This window comes from Falco rusticolus, chromosome 6, assembly GCF_015220075.1.
Source record: "Falco rusticolus isolate bFalRus1 chromosome 6, bFalRus1.pri, whole genome shotgun sequence".
Classification (NCBI taxonomy): domain Eukaryota; kingdom Metazoa; phylum Chordata; class Aves; order Falconiformes; family Falconidae; genus Falco; species Falco rusticolus.
In genome coordinates, this window is record NC_051192.1 from 1100025 (window position 1) to 1122214 (window position 22190).

A 22190-nucleotide genomic window follows, 5' to 3' on the forward strand; every position below is an offset into this window, starting at 1 on the left:
GCGCAAGCCGGCGCAAAGGGAGAGTGGGCGGGGCGAGACCCCCTCGGAAGGGGAGAATCAGCTAATGGGGCCAGCGGCGACGCCACACGCTCCCTCGGGATTGGTTGCGGCTCCGGAAGGAGCGTGTGGCGCCAAAATGGAACGCGGCGGGGTGTGAGGGTCCCTCCGTGCGCTCAGGGGCCGGCGGCAGCCCTCCCGGGCAGCGGCCGTTCCGCGGGCTCCGGCGCTGTTCTTTCGTCCTCTCACCGCTACGGCCGTGCGGCTCTTTCATGGGGCCCTCCCTTTGGTAGGGAGAGGTAGGCCGGGTCCTTCGCAGCGCCTCCGTGGTATCTCAGGGCCTTCGCGCCCACCCCGCAGGTGAAGAGCCCCCCTGGCAAGTAACTCTAATTTAAATTAAATATCTTCTGGTAAAGTTTCTGTTTCTTTAGGTCGGTTCGCTATCGCGTCCCCAAGCTGATGCCTGCGGAGCGAGATGAGTGGGGGCTTCAGAGGCAGGGGATGCACCCGGGGAAGAGGCTTTCAGGGCTGGCGAGGAGGATGGCGAGGTGGATGGCGAGGCAGAGGACAGAAGGGAGAGTGGAGAAGAATGCCCGAACCTGGTGAGCCAGCACCTGTGCTTCTACCTGTTCTCTGAAGCCATAATGCTTTTCTTTTGAACCAGTTTTGCCCTAGGCAATTACAGCCGTTTGCCTCCCGTTGGTCAAAAGAACCACTGAGAGTAAAGCTTGCAAAGTTTTAGTATCCATATTCTTTTAATCCTCATCTCAATCTTTTTATGTTTTTTTTTCCAGTGAGGTCTCGACTAGTTCAATCGACACTGGACCAGTTTATTCCCTATAAGGGCTGGAAACTTTATTTCTCTGAAGGTATTTTTAGACTAAAATGATATGTAGGAAGTATTTTATTCCATTTTTTCTAGAATTGGTTACGAGTAGAGGGGATAAGTTCAACAGAAAGCAACTGAAATTTGTGTTTCTTATATAAAAACATGAATATGATAGACGTTTCAATCTTACAGCATACTGTAGTCTCTGTGGGCTCCAAACCTTGGAAAGGAATCTTGAATAATGTAAAATACAATCTTTCTTAAACCTGCTTGGTTAGCTACATAAAATCTGCAGTCTATCAAAGACAGGAATATACATACTTCTACTTTGCTTCTTTTTGTCCTATGTGCTTGTCCTATGTCGTCTTAGACAAAGACCTGTTTTGTAGCAGGTCTTACAATAGACCGTTACTGTGACACTGTAGAGATCTATCATCTTCCTCGGTTTTGGAGTGCAGAAAAATAATAGAATAGAAATTGCCTGTTTATGTATTTTGTGAAATGGAAAGAATTATTTCTGTCCGTCACTAACGGAGCATGTTTCTAATTAGCTTATGCTGACAAGTCTCCTTTTGTCCTGAAGACTCAAGCCTTTGAGAAGTTTTTCATGCAACGCATTGAACTTTATGATAAGGTAAAACCAAAATAAAACGTATCCCATCCCAACAACCTATTGTTGATACAATAACTGCAAATTTTTTGTATTTTCTCTATCCAAAATGATCTCCATCATAGATGTGAAATGCTTGTGACATGATTTGGGGACATTTTATTTGTAATTGAAGTGTATTTTATAACTTAAAATGTTTTACAGGATGAAATAGAAAGAAAAGGAAGTATTCTTGTGGATTATAAGGAACTAATACAAGACAAAGAGCTGACTAAATCAATACCAAATATATCTACTGAATTGAGAGATATGCCTCAGAAGATACTGCAGTGTATGGGTCTGGCAATTCATCAGGTAAATATGACGTTCTCACACACAGAAGCATAACCCTTGCAACGAAGAAGAATCGGTGGAACTCAGGCAATTAAGTTATAAAACCCAAATGTTTTTCTGTCCTACAGGAAATTACTGTTCATTCAAAACACAAACTCTTCCATCTCTCCACTGTTTCTGTCTGGCCCACACAGTCACACTTTGAAAATGCTTTGGTCTTGATGCATTTTGCTTATTAATCATCAAAGCAGTTAAGTAAAACTAAAATGTTACTCCCTATTGGGAGTTCTGACTCCTGGGTGGTTGAGTTTTTTTAACATACTGGGGGTCACCTGTCCTGAGTGTCCCACCTCATGCAGCAGAACCACAGCTGGTGAGCAGATTCAAGAATTCTTAACTATTCAGTGTCTCTTAAAGTAGCATTTCACTGCTGCTTTGACAGATAAGTTGAGATGTTTGTGCTTTAGTCAAACAAAACTCCACAATGTTAAACATTACTGTATACTTTTTTTAATTAAAAAGCCAAACACCACAAATATGTTTATTTTAAATTCCATCAAAAATTAAGCTTAAAAGTGCTCAGAAGCAGAAAAACACATTTAAGTGGGGGGTCACTGGACAGCAAAGAGCTCTTTAGACTTCAGTAGGGGGATCTGATTGTAAGGGTTGGTAACGAAACTTAATAGCAAATTAAATCTGTGTTGCATGGCGCATTGCACTTCTCTGCCTTTGTGTTCTGTCTAGGTGCTAACGAAAGACCTTGAAAGGTACGCTGCAGAGCTGCAGGCGCAGGAAGGATTACCACTTGATGGAGAACCTATAATAAATGTCCCTCTCATTCATGCTAGGTAATGGGCATTATGTATTCGGTTTTTTTCCAGGAAGATCTATTTGGGTTTTGTCTAATGGTTGTCAGTGTTCACATGTGGTGCTGAAGGCTTACGTATTTATTTTGAGAGACTTGACTCTGAAGCTATTTCCAGAAGAACAGTTTATGTTTTGCTTTGTTCTTCACCTTGATAAAGGCTAAACTGTCCTTGTGAAGAAAAAAGTGAAATGAAACCTGCTTATAAGCTGAACAAACAGCTTGTACCTAGAAAAGCTCATAAGTTGAGAAGTAACTTACAAGTAGAACAACTATTCTGTGACACATGTATTGAGTAAAACCAAAACTATTCAAATTTCTGCTGTTTACTGGAGAAGCTGGGAAGTGATTATGACCTAGCCTTTTGTTAGCAAAAGGCTTGTCTTTGTAAAGAGGCTGATTTGGAGGGTGAGGACGTAAATTATAGCTGGCAATATTTATTATTCCTTCTATGGATGTTTTGACAGTGGTATATGAGGATCTGCTATTTCATATTAGCTTACATCTATTAAATGATGACTGGTTGGGAATCTCAAGAATATTAATTCTAATTAACCCAACTTGAATTTGAAATTAAGAAACTCAGGTTATACAAGTTCTGAATAAGCATGTACTTTCAAGAAACACAATTGCTATTATAATTATAAAAATGTGATTTCCTTTGAATTCTTAATGAAACAAGTCCTTAGCACTTTTTTTTGTTCTTTATCAGAAGTAATGGCATCTCAGACTCTTGAAGTCTGAGGGGGACTGGGAATGTAAGCCCGATTTGAGCTGAAATTATTTTTTTTTTAAACTCCCTGCTGCTGATGACTTTGTGTGGGAAAGCATACGCCACACCATGCCGAAACGCAGTGAAGGCAGGGACTCAGGTTGTGGTGCAACCGCAGGCACTTTATTGTACGAAGAAGCTCGTATTTGTATCTCTGAGCCCGGATACAAATTCCAGCTGTATGTACCACCAGGCTCAGGGCAGAAACCATTCATGCAGTTACGTAGTTACATGTCACTAAAGGCACGCAGATACCTTTTTGCTACTAGATAACCATGTTCATGTTTCTTACTTTCCTTCACAATGCCTAGCTGTTTTCTCATCTCCTGCCAGGTTAGACATTCTTCATCCTCCTCTCGTATATCTCTCCTCAGACATTCTCTATCCTCCTTTCTATTATCTCCCATCAGTAATGGTCAGACATTCTCCATACTCCTCTCGCACATCTCTCTTCAGACATTCTCTGTCCTCTTCTCCCACAGCATGGCAGGTGGATTTAATTTGGGGGGTTATTGTGCTATGATATATTCTTAAGTTTTGCATTGTTATAAAATTGCACCCTTTTAATTACACAGTGGAATGTGTTTAGGAAAAACCTGTGGCCAAAAAAAGGTATATACAAGGTCTCGGATTCTAAGAGCATGCTATGGAGTGTTATCCTGTAGAGGAAAGTATTCAAAAAGTCAATAAAATATCTTGCTTTTATAATGGTTCTGCAACATAGGCAGGGTTGAGCCATGAGATGGTGGTGTTCAGGGCCCTAAGTGGAGGGAGCAGGGAAACCCCTGGAATTCAGGAGCCAGACTCTTCTCGTTGGTGCCCAGTGACAGGACAAGGGACAGTGGATACAAATTTTAAAAATGTAAAATTCCATGCAAATGTGAGAAAATTCTATTTTAGAGGGAGGATATATAGTCTCCATCCACAAATGCATTCAAAGTTCAACTGGACATAGTGGGTGATACGGTGGTCAGAGGACATCTTGGGCATAGTGATCATGAGATGTTTTTCTATTCTTGGAGAAGTAAGGACAGGGGTCAGCAGAACTGCTACCTTGGGCTTCCAGAGGGCTGACTTTGGCCTGTTTAAGACCCTGGTTGACAGAGTCCCTCAGAAAATAGTTCTGAAGGGCTGAGGGGTCCAGCAAGGCTGCACATTCATCAAGAAGATAGTCTTCAAGGTTCCAGGAGCAGGCCTTCCCTGTGTGCCAAAAGACAAGCCGGCAGTGGAGAAGACTGGCCTGGCTATACAGAGAGCTTTGGCTGGAGCACAGGGGGAAAAGGAGACTTTACCACCTTTGGAAGAAGGGGCAGGCAACTCTGGAGGACTGTAAGGATATCATGAAGTTGGGCAGGGTGAAGGTTAGGGAGGTGAAAGCCCAGCTGGAACTCAGACTGGCCGCTGCTGTAACAGATAACAAAATGTTTTTGCAAATACATTAGAAACAAAAGGAGGGTCAAGGTTTGCCACAAAGGATGAGGTGTTTAATGCTTTCTTTACCTCAGTCTTCACCAGCAAGACCAGCTTCCCTCTGGGTACTCAGCCCCCTGAGCTGGAAGGCAGGGATGAAGAGGAGCAGAATGAAGTCCCCACAGTTGAGGGGGAAACAGTTAGTGACCTGGTGCTCCACTTAGATGTGCATAAGTCTGTGGGGCTGGATGGGATCCAACGAGGGCACTGAGGGAGCTGGTGGAGGAGCTCACCAAGCCACTCTCCATCATTTACCCATGAGATACCGTCCCCTGAGACACTGGCTGCTCCTGGCCGGGCCGAGGGTGCGCTGCGCTGGGTTCAAAGCTGGCTGGGCGGCCAGGCCCCGAGCGCGGTGGGGAACGGAGTCACCTCCTGCTGGCGCCGGACTCACGGGGTGTCCCCAGGGCTCCGGGCTGGGGCCCGTCCTCTGCAACGTCCGTCGCTGATCCGGGCCAGGGGATCGAGTGTGCCCCCCGCACGTGTGCAGGCCACACCAAGCTGGGGGGAGCGTTTATCCGCTCGAGGGCAGGGGGCTCTGTGGGGGGGGCTGGGCGGGCTGGGCAGGCTGGGCCCGTGGGCCGAGGCCACTTGTACGAGGTTCAGCCAGGAGAAGGGCCGGGTCCTGCCCTGGGGTCACAGCGGCCCCAGGCAGCGCTGGGGGCAGGGGGCTGGGGAGCTGCCCAGGGGAAAGGCCCTGGGGGGGCTGGCTGACGGCCGGTCGTGTGCCCAGGTGGCCAGAAGGCCAACACATCCTGGCTGGTACCTGGAACAGCGTGGCCAGCAGGGCCGGGGCAGTGCCCGTCCCCTGCGCTCGGTGCTGGTGCGGCCGCCCCTCGAACCCTGGGCTCAGCTCTGGGCCCCTCACTGCCATGGGGACGTGGAGGGGCTGGAGCGTGTCCAGAGCCGGGCAGGGGCTGGGGCACAGGGCTGGGGGGGGGCTGGGGGGGGGTGGAGCTGCGGGGGTTTATTCTGGAGAGGAGGGGGCTCAGTGGGGACCCGTTCATTCTCTACAACTGCCTGAAAGAGGGTAGGGTTCAGTCTCTTCTCCCAGATAACAGGCAATAGGATGAGGGGAAACAGTCTCATGTTGCATCAGGGGAGGTTTTCCTAATATCCATTGTAAAATTTCCTGACTGGAAGGGTGGTCAAGCACTGGAACAGCCTGCCCAGGGAGGTGCTGGAATCACCGTCCCTTGAGGTGTTTAAAAAACACATAGCTGAGGTGCTTGAGGTCATGGTTTAGTTTTGGGCTTGGCAGTGCTGGGCTAATGGTTGGATTCAATCTCAAAGGTCTTTTCCAACCTATATGATTCTGTGTCTGTAGGCAACCTGCTCTAGCTGGCATTGCTTGAGCGCGGGGGTTTGGACTAGACAATCTCATGAGGTCTGTTCCACAGTAAACAATTCTGTTTAAAGTTTGTTATTTTGAATTATTTTGCAAGGTATTCTTTGTTGTCCTTAACAAGGTGCAGTGTTTTGTACCTGATAGCAGGTTCTTATGTCCTTGAAATGTGAAAACTCGCCCTTCCTTTTAGAGCGTAGGCATAATACATATTTGATCTTAACATGCTGCAAGTCTTAATCTGATCTGGTTATAGATAACTATAAACATACTAAATGTTATGCTGCTTTCTAGAATAAAATCAAAGTGTATGCCATGGGTCCACAGACAAAACATTTCTAATATTTGCTCTGGATTACTGTTAAAAATCAGGCGTGGTATTTTTTTGTTTGTTTGAGTTTGGTTGTTTTGGGGGGCTTTTATTTGTGTGTTTTGTTGTTCTGTATATGAGTATGGTAAGCTTTAAAAATGTTAATGCTTGACTTGTGTAGGGTGTACAACTATGATCCACTAACTCAGCTGAAAAACGTTCGGGCCAACTGCTATGGAAAATATATTGCCTTGCGTGGCACCGTTGTGCGTGTCAGTAACATTAAGCCTCTGTGCACTAAGTTAGCTTTTGTCTGTGGCACGTGCGGAGATGTTCAGAGTGTTCCTCTACCTGATGGAAAATATACTCTTCCAACTAAGGTAAGTTAAAATAATTTAACTTTGTGCTTTTCCCTTATCTATAGTGATTTAACAAAAAGAAGCACCACTGGTATTAAAAAAAAAATATCTAATCTTTAAAGCTAGTTTAAACTGACACTTCAGAAAAACATTAAACTTGCATCTTTGTATTATTGCATACCCTTGTCATTTGAAAAAATGGTATTCTGCTGAAACAAAAGCAGTATGTAGAAACTCTCAAATTTTGTGGGGATGGGGAAGTATCTTTGCATTTCCATTTCACCAGTTATGTTTAAAATTTAAAAGCCTCATCCATCTCCCTGTGGTAGGTTTCTATGCTTAGACTGGGGGGGGGTGGTGTGGTGTGGTTTTGTTTAGAACTTTTTATGTTAATTAACTGTTTTTATCTGGATTTAAGAAGTTATTAGACATAGGACAGTGCCCAGTTATTTTATGTTACCTGATGTGCTCAAGTGGAAAAATTATCTCCTTTGGAACATCTGCAAGTACTTAAAAGAAACAGCCAAACAACAAACCTCAACAAACAAATAACTCCACCCCCGAAAAAAAACAACTCAAACCAATTCACCAAAAGGATCATACAATTCAGCTGTACTTGTTCTGGCACCTGTGAGTCAGGGTTCAGGTGTCTGTACTTGATAGCCTTTCATTCATTATGCATGTGCTAATTTGTAGCCCTAATGTAACTAGGGTTTTTTTTCTAAAATGGCCTTAACAGATCACATTGCTTTTTTTTTTTTTTAAAAAAAAAAAAGATAAGGCAATTTCAAACTATGATTTTAAAAAAGGTTGAGAATGAATTAGAATTACTATTGTTACAGTGCCTTGTTCCTGAGTGCCGTGGCCGATCCTTCACAGCTGACAGAAGCTCTCCTTTAACCACCACAGTGGACTGGCAGTCTGTTAAGTAAGCATGTCTTCCCTTCTGCACAAAAATATAATACAACAGGATAGTCAAAAAGTGACAGGACAGCTCATTCCATGTTACACTGTGTAATTTCTATAATCTTCTTTTGCAGCAAGTACTCTTCAAAATTTGTATTACAAAGTGGTTGTTTTATCTGAGTGCTAGTATATTTTGTATATTAAACTTGCCCAATATAATAGCTTCTTGGATATTCCCCGTACCATGACAGAGTTCTTTGAAAAATGTTCAGCTTGTGGTCTTTACAGCTGTTCTTGGTCATTTCTAATTGCATGTATTGTTTAATGATTCCCTTTAATCTGTAAGTCAGCTAGAAAAGCCCTATTAAGTTACATTGCTTGGCTGTGACAGTTGACTAGAAGGAACTGAAAGTAAACATGAGGGTTAAAAAAAATAATCTAAGTTTAAAGTGATATTGTGTCTCCCAGTCCTTAACGTATGCTCAGTAGAAGGAAATAGTGCTGCACCTGCCTGTTCATTCATTCACTTTCTCTGTCTAATCAGCAATGAGGTATGCCTAAAATTTGGAAGACCTTTGCTACAAGGGAACAAGTCACTGTTTCTGCAGAAATTAACAATGTTAAAATGTAGGAAGGTGGACAATGGAGCTGGTTTTCACTGCTTCCATCTTACTGTGTGCTATTAGCACTGTGACCATCCGTATTGCCTCATAATGTACATTCAGAAAAGTCTGATGTGTTGTTTCTTGTCCATCCTGTTAGCTTTGGAAAAACAGGACTCTGCTTGCTTTTTCCCACTGCTTACAAAGTTCACATGCTCTTCATCAAAAATCTTATTGTGCCAAATGACATCTAAATATGTTTGTCTTTATTAACATTCTGTATAATTTAAAAAATCATTTTAAAAAACAGTGCTGACATTTTTAGGAGCTCTAGAGGGTGCTGTTTATCTCAGCTTCTTAAGAAAAGCTTGACTGAGCTTGGAGGAAAACTGTCAGAGCTCTAAATGCAGAGCCAAAACTGGAACCTTTTGAAGAACTTGTGAGTTGCTAGCCTTTTACAACTATATAAAGAGCGAGCTACTCTTCTTGTTATGGTCTGAGGAATTTCTTGGGCTTTGCTAGGGTTAAAATGCCAATTAAGCATTCACCAGGGCTATAACATCTGAGTCTGACCTCTTAATTTTTGTATATGAGGCCCATCTTATTTCACTTACTGTATTTATCTCTACATGAACATGCTCATCAGTGATAAAAATCTGGATTTCAATTTTGATTATTATTTCTGGAGTTCATAGTTATTGTCTTCCTGGTTTTATGCATAATGTGTACCTATTTATTAAAGTCTGAACTGAAAAACTCTGTTTCTCCAAATTCAGTGCTGCTGTTTCTAGAGTTTATCAGGACATTTCTTCTGTCTCCCTTTTTAATTTGGAAAGGACTGGTTGGAAGCACACAGCTATAGATCTTGTATGCTGTAACTGAATGGGAAATGTTACACATAGAGTGTATGCACACCTTGTGTTTTGCAGGGTGCAGGAGCTCATGTCAGATGATCAGCGGGAGGCAGGCCGGATCCCCCGCACAATCGAATGTGAACTGGTTCAAGATCTTGTGGACAGCTGTGTCCCTGGAGATATGGTCACAATTACAGGGATAGTAAAGGTGTTGAGCACCGAGGAAGGTAAAATACATAATCTGAGAACACCTTTTTCCTAGGGTGGAGTTTTCTCCAGTGATTACACAGGAAGAACAGCCATCCACCTTAATTTGGGCCCTCAAAGTTGTAGATGCATGAAGTGTATGTTTCCTCAGAAGTTCCCGAAGTTCTATAACGAGGAGCTACTTGGAAAAAGCCAGAAGCAGTGCTGTCCAAGAGGAGCCCTCTCTAATGCCCACTGATAGGGGGTTTCGCAACCCGCTGCTCTACCCACAGCTCTGGCCCTGGTTCCCAGCTGATGGTTTAGCCTGTCAGCTGATAGGAAAGCCTTCTCCTGAGACTTGTTATTTGCTTAGCCTTTTCACTTTAATGTCTCATTCAAACAATAGGAAAACAGTCACGCTGTTGTAAGGAGTATTATCTTCCTTAGTTTAGTTCCCCCTGGAGAAATTTTACAACTTTTTTTTCTTTTTTTCCCCAAAGTGAAGAAATATGTTGCCTACAGCTATAATAGAATATATTGCAGAGAACTGCAGTACCAATTTACTGTGAGACTGCATTCTCTGCTCAGTAATCATTGGGGGATATAGAAAATTACTAAGGTACATGTTTAATTACTCCACATGATAGATTTTTTCCTCTAAATATTAAGTAGGAGCATTTTATATTTGGCTTTCATTTTACTAGAATAATGTAGTAATATGAAATTCCTGGAAAACGTCATTTATTCTGGGAAAAATTTTCTATATATGTATGCCATCCTAATCCAGCAAAATATTTTATTTTGTACCTAAATGGAGGGTGAACATTTTGCATATGGCTGTACTTAATATTTCTGAATTACCCTGTGCTGTTTGTAAATAACATCAGTACACAAGGATAGAAAAAATAATCCTTCATTCTTTCTCAATTTTTCTAACAGGAGCTTCTAAAAATAAGAACGACAAATGTATGTTCTTGTTGTACATTGAGGCAAATTCTGTCAGCAACAGTAAAGGACAAAAACTGAAGAATTTTGATGATGAGACTTTTCAAAGATCATTCATGGAGTTTTCTCTTAAAGACCTCTATGCTGTTCAAGAAATTCAAGCTGAGGAAAATCTGTTCAGGGTTATTGTAAAGTAAGTTGCATCAGACAGAGACTAGGTCTAGGATTAGACTTCTGAACAGGCATGACCACCTTTGGACAACATGACAGCTAATATTAAACTGTGAAACGTTTAAGGCTTGTGCAATAGATATCACAGAGATTTAACAAACTTTAGAGGGCAAGGGGCTTGGGAGGAAGGGAAAGTATTGCAGTGGGTATGTTGGGACTTTGGGAGGGATTCAAGGATATACAGGGAAGTTAGGATTGTGTTAGTTCAGCCCTGAGACAGAAAGCTATAGGTAAAAAAAGCAATTGATTAATTTTGCTCCTTACTGAGTAAATTCACCTCATGAGTACTGTTTTGTTCTTGGTTCTGCTTTCCTACAGCAGAGGAAAAAGGTGCAAGAACTGAGAAGAGGGTGTGACAGACCCTCCATTCAGACAGAGAAGTACTTTTCTAGTGGAAGTGTCCCTCAGCCCCTCCCAGTGGGGTCAAAGAATGTAAAACTAGCACCTTTAAAAGGAGGGTTACAGGTAGTTAATTGATGAAGATAAAGGGTGCAGAAACCACTGGGAAGCTGGATCTCCTCTGTGTTTGTATGAACACAAATGAAAAGCTTTTCTTGTTTCAAGCATATCTGGTTGTCTGAAAAATTCAAGAAATTTCATGCTGATGATTTTAAACTGATTCTGTTGGAAATTCAGCAACAGCTAACTAAAAGTTTGGTATGTTTATGGAGATATTCTGTGACAAGAGACAGAACAAGTGATTAATTAATAGTAATACAAGATTTATATTCCCCTTATGTTAGTGTTCTTTGTTTTTACAGCTCTCTTTGTCCTGCAATCTACGGCCACGAGGTAAGTAATTTAACAGCTCTGTTTGCAACTTCAGGTTGAAATGTTTGTGCCACAGTAAATTCATAAAGGATTTATAAAGCTTATCTAGGGTGGGGGGAAGGGGCAGGGACTGTACAGGTGGCGTGACTCACAGTCACTTTCAGTGACAAGGAGGTGGCAGTCTTAACCCTTTCCTTCTGGATGGCTGAACCTAAGGGTTATTGCAACCAATTCTAGGGAGCTCTCTGTATTGGTCATCATGGTCGGATACTTATTAGCATTGGTGTGTACCACTACAGATTGTAAAGGCAGGTTTGGCCCTGGCATTATTTGGAGGATGTCAGAAGTTTGTAGATGACAAGAACAGAATCCCAGTGCGAGGAGATCCACATGTTCTGGTCGTTGGAGATCCAGGATTAGGAAAAAGTCAAATGTTGCAAGTATGGGTTGATTTATTTCTATTGTCTCATTGTATTTGTCTCTAATTCCTTGTTATCTTGACTTCTTGTAAGCATAGTAGGACAGCTGTGCTAAGACCAAAGGGTTGTTTGAGCCTGGCTGGAGATCCCTTTTCATGTAGAATGCCTCAAACATAGGGTAGTACCCAGAGGGGTGCCCTGCTGTCCTCTCCTTCCAGGGAGGCTTGCAGAAGGAATCAGGCCAGTTAAAACACTTACCAAAGCAGTTACATTTGGTCAAACTTCTGGGCTTTCAAGTACAGGCTTGCTGTACCAACCCTTTCCCCAGTGAGGAGTTTCACTCTTCATTTAGCTGATTTCATTTAGCTGATCCATTGTCTAATAAAATAAGAGCACTCTTGGAACTAATGCAACTTTAAATACCATTTCACTTACCACCTGTGAGGTTTACTTCCATTCTTTTACCCTGTTTCTGTGTTGCTGGTACAGATCTCTGCTTTTTGGAAAAGGGACCGATTGGTGTGTATGGGTTTTGATCTTGGTGGGCATTTCTGCGTGACTGTGACAGAACAGTTAGTGCTAGCATTCTTCAGTCTTAAACTGAATGGTTTTAAATGTCCATGTCTTTTCCCATGCTTACTGTGAAGTCAAAGAGGGACAGAGTTTGCTTAGACGTGTAGCGTTGCATACCTCATTTAAAAAGTCTGAGTATTTCTACTGTGGACATGTTATGTTAGGATATGACTTAGGATAACTCAAGTGATGGATTTGTATGCAAGCATCTTGGCAAACAAATATTATAAATAATTTTTTCATTGAATGGGGACTTTCTAGCATGCAGTAGATGACTTGTTTTTTCACATCATTACTGAATAACAGGATGCCATTCAAGAAAAGCTAGTAATCTGTTCCTCCAAATAAAACCCTGGAACAAGTCTCCTGTGTTACTGCTGTCACAGGAAAAAAAAGTCCCAAGGATAAAACCAAAGTTGTGTAGAAGACAGGAGCCAGGGTTTTTTGTTGGTTTTTGGGGTTTCTTTATTCAATACTCAGTACCTGTTACATAGCTGGTGCTGAATAAATATGGTTTGGGTGTTGCTGTTTAAATAAAACAGCGGTATCACTAACTACAGATTTACTGGGGAAAAAAACAGTTATGACTGTATTCTAGGCAAACTTAACTTAACACATCTCTGTTCCAGCCTACCATACTTTCATGTTTCATACGTTCATGTTTCAAATTTAGGCTGCTTTCTAGGTACTAGAGGCATGAAGAAGATTAGGACTGTCCTTTATCCCCTAGTTGTGGGAAGAACTATGCATGCTCCCTCTAAAGCAGTGTGTGTTGGGCAGTAGGACAAGATATCAGTCTATTTAGACATAGGGGTCTGAAGAAACTATAAATCTGCGCTTCTGCGACAAATGGTGTCCCCAAGCATTTCAACATACTTTGAAATGTAATGGGCCATATTAAGTGGAAGGAAACAAATGTGGGATTACTTTTGAATTGTTTCTCTAGAATAAGGCTTATGAAATTCTTCACCTTGGGGAGGGAGAAAGTATTTATTTCTCTTCTAGGCGGTGTGTAACGTTGCTCCTCGAGGTGTGTATGTTTGTGGTAATACTTCCACCAGCTCTGGCCTGACTGTTACACTGTCTAGAGATGGTGCTTCTGGAGACTTTGCCTTGGAAGCTGGTGCTTTAGTGCTTGGAGATCAAGGTAATACATGTAATGTTCCAGGTTTTGTATGACTGTATGTGGGGGGCGGGGGTGTGCGTGCTGCTGAGTCTAAGATTAACTACAGTGCTTGTGTAGCTGTGCACTAAAACTGTAAACCTGCAGTACGATGTTAGCTTTCCATACCTTGGGAAGTTCTGAGTTTCTCCAGTGACTTCTCTGAAGGAGGTTCCTGCTTTCCTATAGCTTAGGATGTGTATGAAACTGGAGTTCTGCAATTCACATGCCAGCCTTACTGTGCCAAACAAAGATTTCCTTGTTGAGAAATCTCTGGACTTAATGGCAGCTGCTGAACTCTTAGTGTTTTTGAAAACAGCTTGCTTATGAGATTTGTCCCCTATTTCTATGTTTAAAAAGCTTGTTTTGTCATCTTAATGGGTAATCAAGACACTTGCTGCCACAAGCCAGGCCAACTTCATTGTGGTTCATCTGCGGCACCATGAAATGAAAACAAACCTTGTTGAAATGGACACTTGTTCCGATGTCTCCTGCAGTCCCTAGGACTGTAGGTTGGACTTCTGATGTAGCACGAGACTGTAGCATACACTTGTCCATCAGTTAATGTGTTTTCTAATAAGTCTTTGTCCTGTGTTAATTGCTTCCAGGAATCTGTGGAATAGATGAATTTGATAAGATGGGAAACCAGCATCAGGCTTTGTTGGAAGCCATGGAACAGCAAAGCATCAGCCTTGCTAAGGCTGGCATTGTTTGCAGTTTGCCAGCTCGGACATCTATTGTTGCTGCAGCAAACCCAGTTGGAGGACACTATAACAAAGCCAAAACAGTGTCTGAGAACTTAAAGTGAGCACTTTCTGAAATGCTGCTTCTATAGTTGACGTTCAGGAGTAGATGCTTCTGGCAGTCTTGTAGCTTATATATAATTGCTTTCTAGTTTCCTGGAGCTTGAACACAAACTTACTGTAGTAATTTTTCATAGCTTTTGAGAGAGAAATTGCAGTTCTAATTTATCCTGAATGAATGAGACAGGATTTTTTTTTTAAGTGTCTTTGAAGTGGAACAGAGTTGCTGTAATTTTTCCACTTCTTTGAGCACTCTGTGGTTTTCTTGTCTTTACTCCAGAATGGGGAGTGCCTTACTGTCAAGATTTGATCTAGTTTTCATTTTGCTGGACACCCCAAATGAAGATCATGATCACTTGCTGTCTGAGCATGTGATGGCCATCCGAGCTGGAAAGCAGGCAGCATGCAGCAGTGCTGTTGTGACTCGTACCAACACACAGGATCGCTCTGTTCTCGAAGTTGTTTCAGATCGACCGCTACTTGAAAGACTAAAGGTAGGACTTGTCCTGTGACTGTTGCTATGCCCCGTCCTGTGACTGTTGCTATGCCCCGTCCTGTGACTGTTGCTATGCCCCGTCCTGTGACTGTTGCTATGCCCCGTCCTGTGACTGTTGCTATGCCCCGTCCTGTGACTGTTGCTATGCCCCTTCCTCTGGGGTTCCTTGTATTAGGAACCTGGCAACCCTGATGTGCTGATGTCCTCAGTCTCCCACTCTTCTCATGATAATTGGCTCTGAATTAAAGAGGAAGTATTTAGAATCATATAATCATTTAGGTTGGAAAAAGACCTTAGAGATCATCAAGTCCAACTGTTAGCCCAGCACTGCCAAGCCCAAAACTAAACCATGTCCCTAAACACCGCATCTTTGCATTTTTTTAAACACCTCCAGGGATGGTTGACTCCACCACCTCCCTGTGCAGCCTGTTCCAGTGCTTGACCACCCTTCCAGTCAGGAAATTTTTCCGGATATACAACCTAAACCTCCCCTGGTGCAACCGTTTCCCCTCATCCTATTGCCTGTTATCTGGGAGAAGAGACTGACCCCTCCTGCCTAAAACCACCTTTCAGGCAGTTGTAGAGAGTGGTAATGTCCCCCTGAGCCCCCTCCTCTCCAGAATAACCCCCCCCCAGCCACCCCCGCATCAGCCTTGTGCCCCAGCCCCTGCCCGGCTCTGGACACGCTCCAGCCCCTCCACGTCCCCCTGGCAGTGAGGGGCCCAGAGCTGAGCCCAGGGTTCGAGGGGCGGCCGCACCAGCGCCGAGCGCAGGGGACGGGCACTGCCCCGGCCCTGCTGGCCACGCTGTTCCGGGTACCAGCCAGGATGTGTTGGCCTTCTGGCCACCTGGGCACACGGCCGGCCGTCAGCCAGCCCCCCCCAGGCCCTTTCCCCCGGGCAGCTCCCCAGCCCCCTGCCCCCAGCCCGCAGCGCTGCCTGGGGCCTCTGTGACCCCAGGGCAGGACCCGGCCCTTCTCCTGGCTGAACCTCGTACAAGTGGCCTCGGCCCACGGGCCCAGCCTGCCCAGCCCCCCCCGCAGAGCCCCCTGCCCTCGAGCGGATCAGCGCTCCCCCCAGCTTGGTGTGGCCTGCACACGTGCGGGGGGCACACTCGATCCCCTGGCCCGGATCAGCGACGGACGTTGCAGAGGACGGGCCCCAGCCCGGAGCCCTGGGGACACCCCGTGAGCCCGGCGCCAGCGGGAGGTGACTCCGTTCCCCACCGCGCTCGGGGCCCGGCCGCCCAGCCAGCTTTGAACCCAGCGCAGCGCACCCCCGGCCCGGCCACGAGCAGCCAGTGTCTCAGGGGACGGTATCTCCTGGGTAAATGATGGAGAGTGGCTTGGTGAGCTCCTCCACCAGCTCCTTTGGTACTCACGTGGATCCTATCTGGCCCCATAGATTTGTGCTCCAGCCACCTGTTTGTACCAGCTGGATGTTTAGCTAACATTACCCACCCCACTGGGGCTGTTAAAGATGTGTCTCAAGCCATCTTGGTCTCTGCACAGTAGAGAATTTTTTAGCTGAGCTGTTTTTTGGGGCTTTTTTTGATTGTGGTAGTGAGAAAACACTTAGCATGGCATGTTCTAAAGCAAATTTGCTAGTTTAGATTTCAGTAAAGAGCTACAGAACTAGACTGGATATAATAATTTGATATAACATGATGCACTGTGAAATATTGAATCCAAATAAAGCAGTGTGTAAATAAGTCCTTGGAAGTCTGCAACTCGTGACAGATTTGGGGATTGTAGGAGAGGAAGCACGTTTCTTAAATGTAAGTGATCAATGCGAGGATTGATATTGCCAAATGCCAGGAGAAATATCCCCCCCAAATGGAACTAAACCCATGTACTTTAGAAGTGGGATATCAACAGTGATGACTTAATCTTCTTTGGAGCCAAGTCTTATAACAATTGCGAAACTGGATTTTCTCTTTTTGAGAAAGAATTCTTGGTACAGTTAAATCGTATTTGGCACTTCTTATCATTGCAAATGGGAAGCCTCAGCTGCTTTTTCTGAAATGGCCAAGTGTGTTTAATTACATGTCTAAGCACAGCGTATGGACTTTTTAAGTGCATGGTTCATATATGAAGCACTAAAGCCCTTACAGTGAAGATTTTACCAGGTAAAAGCATAGAAGATGAAGATTTTATGTTAAAACATGTATAGCGTTCTGACAGAAATCTAAGCTCTTTGTAACTGGGTTAGATCTTACCAGGAGAAAACTTTGATGCCATTCCACATCAGCTGCTGAGGAAGTATGTCGGATATGCTCGGCAGTATGTTCATCCAAGTTTATCTCCAGAAGCTGCTCAAGTCCTCCAGGAATTCTACCTTGAGCTCCGGAAACAGAACCAAGGAGTAGACAGCACGCCAATCACCACAAGGCAGCTAGAGTCACTGATTCGACTTACAGAGGTAAATGCAAGCTGTAATACTTAAGGGATTGAAAGTAAAGAGATTATTCCTAAATATAGATAATTCCTACTGATATCCTATAACTTTTGACAGCTTATTCACTGCTGTGCTTTTTTGTTGTGTTTAAAAAAAAAAAGATGTGAGAATGCAAGAGATTTACAAATGCTTAGGAGCTAATGTTGCTTAAAGCCTCTTATGAAATAAAATACCCTTTGGGGTAGAAAGAGAATCTATCACATTCTCCCAAAAGGAGAAAAAGTAGGTGCAAGTAGGAACTGCTGCTGTCTTCCCTAATGCTATGCCTTAATAACACTACGTGTGATCTGCAGCTTCCCAACAATATGCTGTTAAAAAGCAAATAAATTCCAAGCTACAGCCTAATAATCGGTATGCAGGAGATGACATTGAAAAGCTATTGAAAAAAATACAGGAATTTTCCTCTAAATCCTGTAGGCTCAGGTTCCATCTCTGCTCCTAAAATTCATGTTTGTAGTAAAGTGATTGTAGCTTTTTTTTTCGTATTAGCTATAATATATCTTAAATATACTTTTGTGGGGGGGTTGTTTTGTTTTAAGGCACGATCAAGGCTGGAATTAAGGGAGAAATCTACCAAGGAAGATGCTGAAGATGTAATAGAAATAATGAAATACAGGTAATAAATACACACTGCTTTAAAAATAAAAAACATCACAGCGCTATTAATTGAAAATATTTGTTTGTTTTAATACAGATATGCAAACACAGTAAAGAAATCAATTTCTCAAGTTTAGGCCCACAATACTCAGATTTGTTAGCTCTTCTTTAAAAACTGACAGCAGCCCTGAGTTGAATATGGTTGCTTAACCTTTTGAGTTTTGTCATCATAGCAGTTAGGGGTATCTGTGCACAGTCACTTAGACATGAGGCACTGCCAAAGGGGTTTTTTCTCTCCTGTGATTACTCTCTGTTGCTGCAGTTGAATAGTTTAAGTTTACAAGCCGTTTAGACAGATGCTTCATCTAAGTTCCCTAGATAGTGACTTTCTTACTAGGGGATGGTTTCCTATGTGGCTTCTGAAGGCTTTCTCAAGCAGTTTTGTTTCAGGAAGCAAATCCACGTACAATTGCCTTTTTTAGCATGCTGGGAACCTACTCTGATGAATTTGGAAAACTGGACTTCGAACGTTCACAGCACGGGTCTGGGATGAGCAATCGGTCACAAGCAAAAAGATTTGTTTCTGCCCTGAACAGTATCGCAGAGAGATCTTACAACAATCTCTTTGACTTGCAACAGCTTCGACAGATTGCGATGGAGCTACAGATACGAGTAAGTCCGGAAATCAAGCACTTCAACAACAAATGGCAAGACCAGTCAAAATTATTTATTGCAAAAGGGAAAGTGGAAAAGGCACATATGTTGTGTCTCTGCAGTGAACAGAAATAAGTAATGATTGTGGCTTTTATAGGCTGAACGATCTTCCTCAATTGCCCTTGTTTGTAAGCTTTACTAGTATCTTACTAGCTGTTTGATAGTAGCAACTCCTTGCGCTAGTAAGGGCTGGTTCTGCTTCTGAAGCTGATCCATAACAAGGTTCTGCTTTCTTTCAAGAAAGGCAGTTTTGATTTCAGTATACTTCCTCTGGCTCCCCAGGGAACACACCTATTTTTCTTCTCAAATTTAGGCTGTTGTGGTGTCCATGTTCTATTTCAGCAGTGCAGTGACGTTTTGCTTGGCTTTCTCTGGCCCAAATATGCCTTTTGGGGTTTCATTCCTCCTTGAAGCATCATAATGTTGTAACTCGATGGGAACATCATGTAGGGCACGTGGCCACAAACACGGCTGATCCTGTACTCAATTTTTATGCTGTACTTGTGGGGGATGTCAGCCAAATAAAAACGTCAATACCTTTTGCTTTATAATAAAAAGCTTTAAGTGCCAATTTGGAACTTAAAACTGGGTTTCAGGTGTAACGAGTGAAAAGAAGTGATAATGACTTTCTCTTTGTGGAACCTATTATGGACTGTTCTTTCCGTTACCTGGCTAGCCTGCTTTGGTCTGCTGGGGCAAGATGGCTTCACTTTCCAAACTTGTTCAGATGTTGGCTGTAGACAAAACTGGATTTGGTGTGAATCCTGTCTGACAGGACATGTTACTGCCAGCTCTCTCCTCCCATGATTGTTCATTCATTCAGTGACTAGGTATTTAAAGCTAATTCAAGTTATTCTAATTTTCCCTTCATATATAGAGTATTTTTTGCCCTTCTATACCTGTATATATTTGTATATATACATATATATACCTGTATATATAAGTTCTATACCTGTAACAAATACTTGGAAACCAGTGAAAGTTGTAGAAATCTGACTTTTCTTTGGTAGACAGTTGTGTTTCAGAACTTGTATTTATACTTTCCACATGTCGTGAGGTGGAGAAGACTTGTTTTGTGTAATACCACAGTAAAGCCAGCGTGTAAGTAAAGCACAAAGGGGTGCAACTGACTGTATGCCACCTCCTAGCAGGTCAGCAGTTTGCTACAGAAACTAAACTATTCTTAGCTCACTTTATTTCACTAAGTTCTTCTAAAGTGTTTATGTTGCTTTACAAGAGGTAAAATGTCACTCTTCTCACTTAATTTTTTTTGTCTTTTCCTAGGTGTCTGATTTTGAAAGCTTTATTGGATCCCTAAACGACCAGGGTTATCTTTTGAAAAAAGGTTCAAGAGTTTATCAGCTTCAGACTATGTGAGAAGAGCCACCGTGATAAACTTTCTTGAGGCATAGTCATTACATGTGGAACGGACCGATGAGCGTGCAGCAGTAAAGCTCCCTGAACTGCAACCTAGGCACAGTATTGATGCGCTGCTGGCACTGTTGCTTACTGCGGTGTGAGCTTCCCTTTCGGAACCTAGCAGTGCCCACAGGCTTGCTTTAAGCTGCTGTAGGACAATCTGGCATGTGGCATCGCTGCCTGACTTGTCCTATAGGTCTGCTAGCCCAAATGAGACTGTGTAAGACTAGCGGGTGCCTCATCATCCTCGAGTAGTCCAAAGTGTGCTTTGTATTGACGTTACCACAGTGCTGTAACAGATTTTACTTCTAAAAGACATGCTGGACCCACAAATTTAAAACCAGAAATCTTTCCAGAGAAGATGATGTGAGCTGTATTTTTAGCACTGTAGTTCATTAGAGGAATTTAAAGTATAAAAATGTTTCCAAAAAGTTGGGAACCTTCATGTTTGAGACAACACAGTTTTAGAACTGTTAAGCACCGATACCTCATTGAAACAGACTTGAATTTCTGCTTTGCAGCTCTGCATTTATTGGTCTTTGTAGCTGCCGTTTTATTTGAGATGCAGGTCTGAATTAAGAAAATGTCATTATTATAATATTTAATTTGTGAAACAGGAATTTGATTTTATTTGTCTTTCATTAAACTTTGAGAAATCTGCAATTTGTTCAAGAGCATTATGCAGTAACAGTGAATGCTGTTGGTGTTAATGGCTACTATAAGATAGATAACGGGAACATGTTATGTATGTTTCTGTGTAACTGTTCCTGCCACAGAAGAATGTGTGTTCTGCAAGAGTAGAGTGATGAATGTTTCCTGAGTTTCATGAAATTAGTCGTAGTCTAGTGCAATAAAATGGCAGATGAGAAGCTTTCAGTATTAAAACCCAAACAAACCACCCCCCAAAAAAAAACTTTAAAAAATCAAGGATGCATTGCTGATTCTTCTGTCTTCTTTTATTTCTAAGGTAAGGTATGATACATAAATTGTAAGACAAGAAAGTAAGTGTCATTATTTCTTCTTTTTTATTAAGTGGCATAAGAATCTGATCTACAGCCTGCTCCCACAGCAATTTTGTATGAAAATAGAAGCTTCACAGATTTGAAAGAACATGTTAAACTGTTCAGTGCTGCCTCAGTGTGAATGTACTGCAATATACTTGAAACTGAAGACGAGTTTGACAGATGAGACGTTTAAGAGAAAACTAAGACATCGTAGCCCCATGTATGAACTCAGCAGCAAGGCGCCTGCTCGCTCCAGGTTGTGTTTGCTCATTGTGGTATCTGTGGTTAACGGCTTTTTTTAATGTCTGAACTGTCAGTCTGTGTGGGCATGCAGTCATCATCTGTCCGTGAGCATCAGCATCTGGGCAGCAGAGCACATGTGTTAATCCTACATGGGATCAGCTAAAAGGTGTTAGATACCAATTTTAACTTCTGCCAGTAGATTAATGCAGTTGGGGGCGGGGAGGGGGCCGGGAAAGACACGACGACGTTGGTTTCTATGCCAAAGAACTCTCAGACTTGCTCAATATAACTAGTCCATAATGACATGACAGAACTGGAGTTGTAGAAGTGGGGTTCCAGCTTCCCTCCTGTTGTGGTTTAACCCCGGCCAGTAACCAAGCACCACGCAGCTGCTCGCTCACTGCCCCTCACCCCGAGGGATGGGGAGGAGAATCGGAAAGGAATGTAAAACTCGAGGGTTGAGACATGAACAGTTTAATAGGTAAAGCAAAAGCTGCACATGCAAGCAAAGCAACACAAGGAATTCATTCACTGCTTCCCATCGGCAGGCAGGTGTCCAGCCATCCCCAGGGAAGCTGGGCTCCACCACGCGTAATGGTTGCTTGCAAAGACAAACGCCGTAATGCTGGGTGTCCCCTCACCTGCCGCTTCCTTCCCCCTGTTTATACATGGAGCATGATGTCCCATGGTATGGAATGTCCCTTTGGCCAGTTCAGGTCAGCTGTCCTGGCTGTGTTCCCTCCCAATTTCCCATGCCCCTCCAGCCTTCTGGCTGGCACAGCCCAAGAAACCAAAAAGCCCTTGACTTAGAATAAACATTACCTGGTAACAACCAAAACCATCGGTGTAACATCAGAGCCAAAACACAGCCCTGCACCAGCTTCTAAGAAGAAAATTAACTCTATCCCAGCTGAAACCA

At 43.1% G+C, this 22190-nt stretch overlaps 1 protein-coding gene and 1 long non-coding RNA gene across 4 annotated transcripts; one reads left to right on the forward strand and one right to left on the reverse strand.

The window, feature by feature from the left end:
- Nucleotides 1-53: 53 nt before the first annotated feature.
- Nucleotides 54-20965, forward strand: MCM8 (minichromosome maintenance 8 homologous recombination repair factor). Of its 3 annotated transcripts, none has more exons than XM_037393070.1 (19): nt 54-357; nt 429-599; nt 792-866; nt 1378-1460; nt 1641-1790; nt 2514-2617; nt 6713-6911; nt 7733-7818; nt 9328-9479; nt 10378-10576; nt 11376-11406; nt 11685-11825; nt 13383-13524; nt 14148-14343; nt 14623-14836; nt 17049-17258; nt 17834-17910; nt 18374-18563; nt 19890-20965. In XM_037393070.1, exons 2-19 carry the CDS (start codon nt 473-475, stop codon nt 19980-19982), a joined length of 2469 nt encoding a protein of 822 aa, XP_037248967.1. In that variant the 5' UTR covers nt 54-357; nt 429-472; the 3' UTR covers nt 19983-20965. The 3 variants fall into 3 exon arrangements, with proteins under 3 accessions (XP_037248967.1, XP_037248969.1, XP_037248968.1); XM_037393072.1 differs by having other exon boundaries at nt 54-296; nt 414-599; XM_037393071.1 differs by having other exon boundaries at nt 54-296.
- Nucleotides 20963-22125, reverse strand: LOC119150491. Its single transcript, XR_005105073.1, has 2 exons — nt 22094-22125; nt 20963-21389 (listed from the first exon to the last, which is right to left on the reverse strand). It is a non-coding gene; the product is annotated as an uncharacterized LOC119150491 (long non-coding RNA).
- Between the last annotated feature and the right edge of the window lie 65 nt (nt 22126-22190).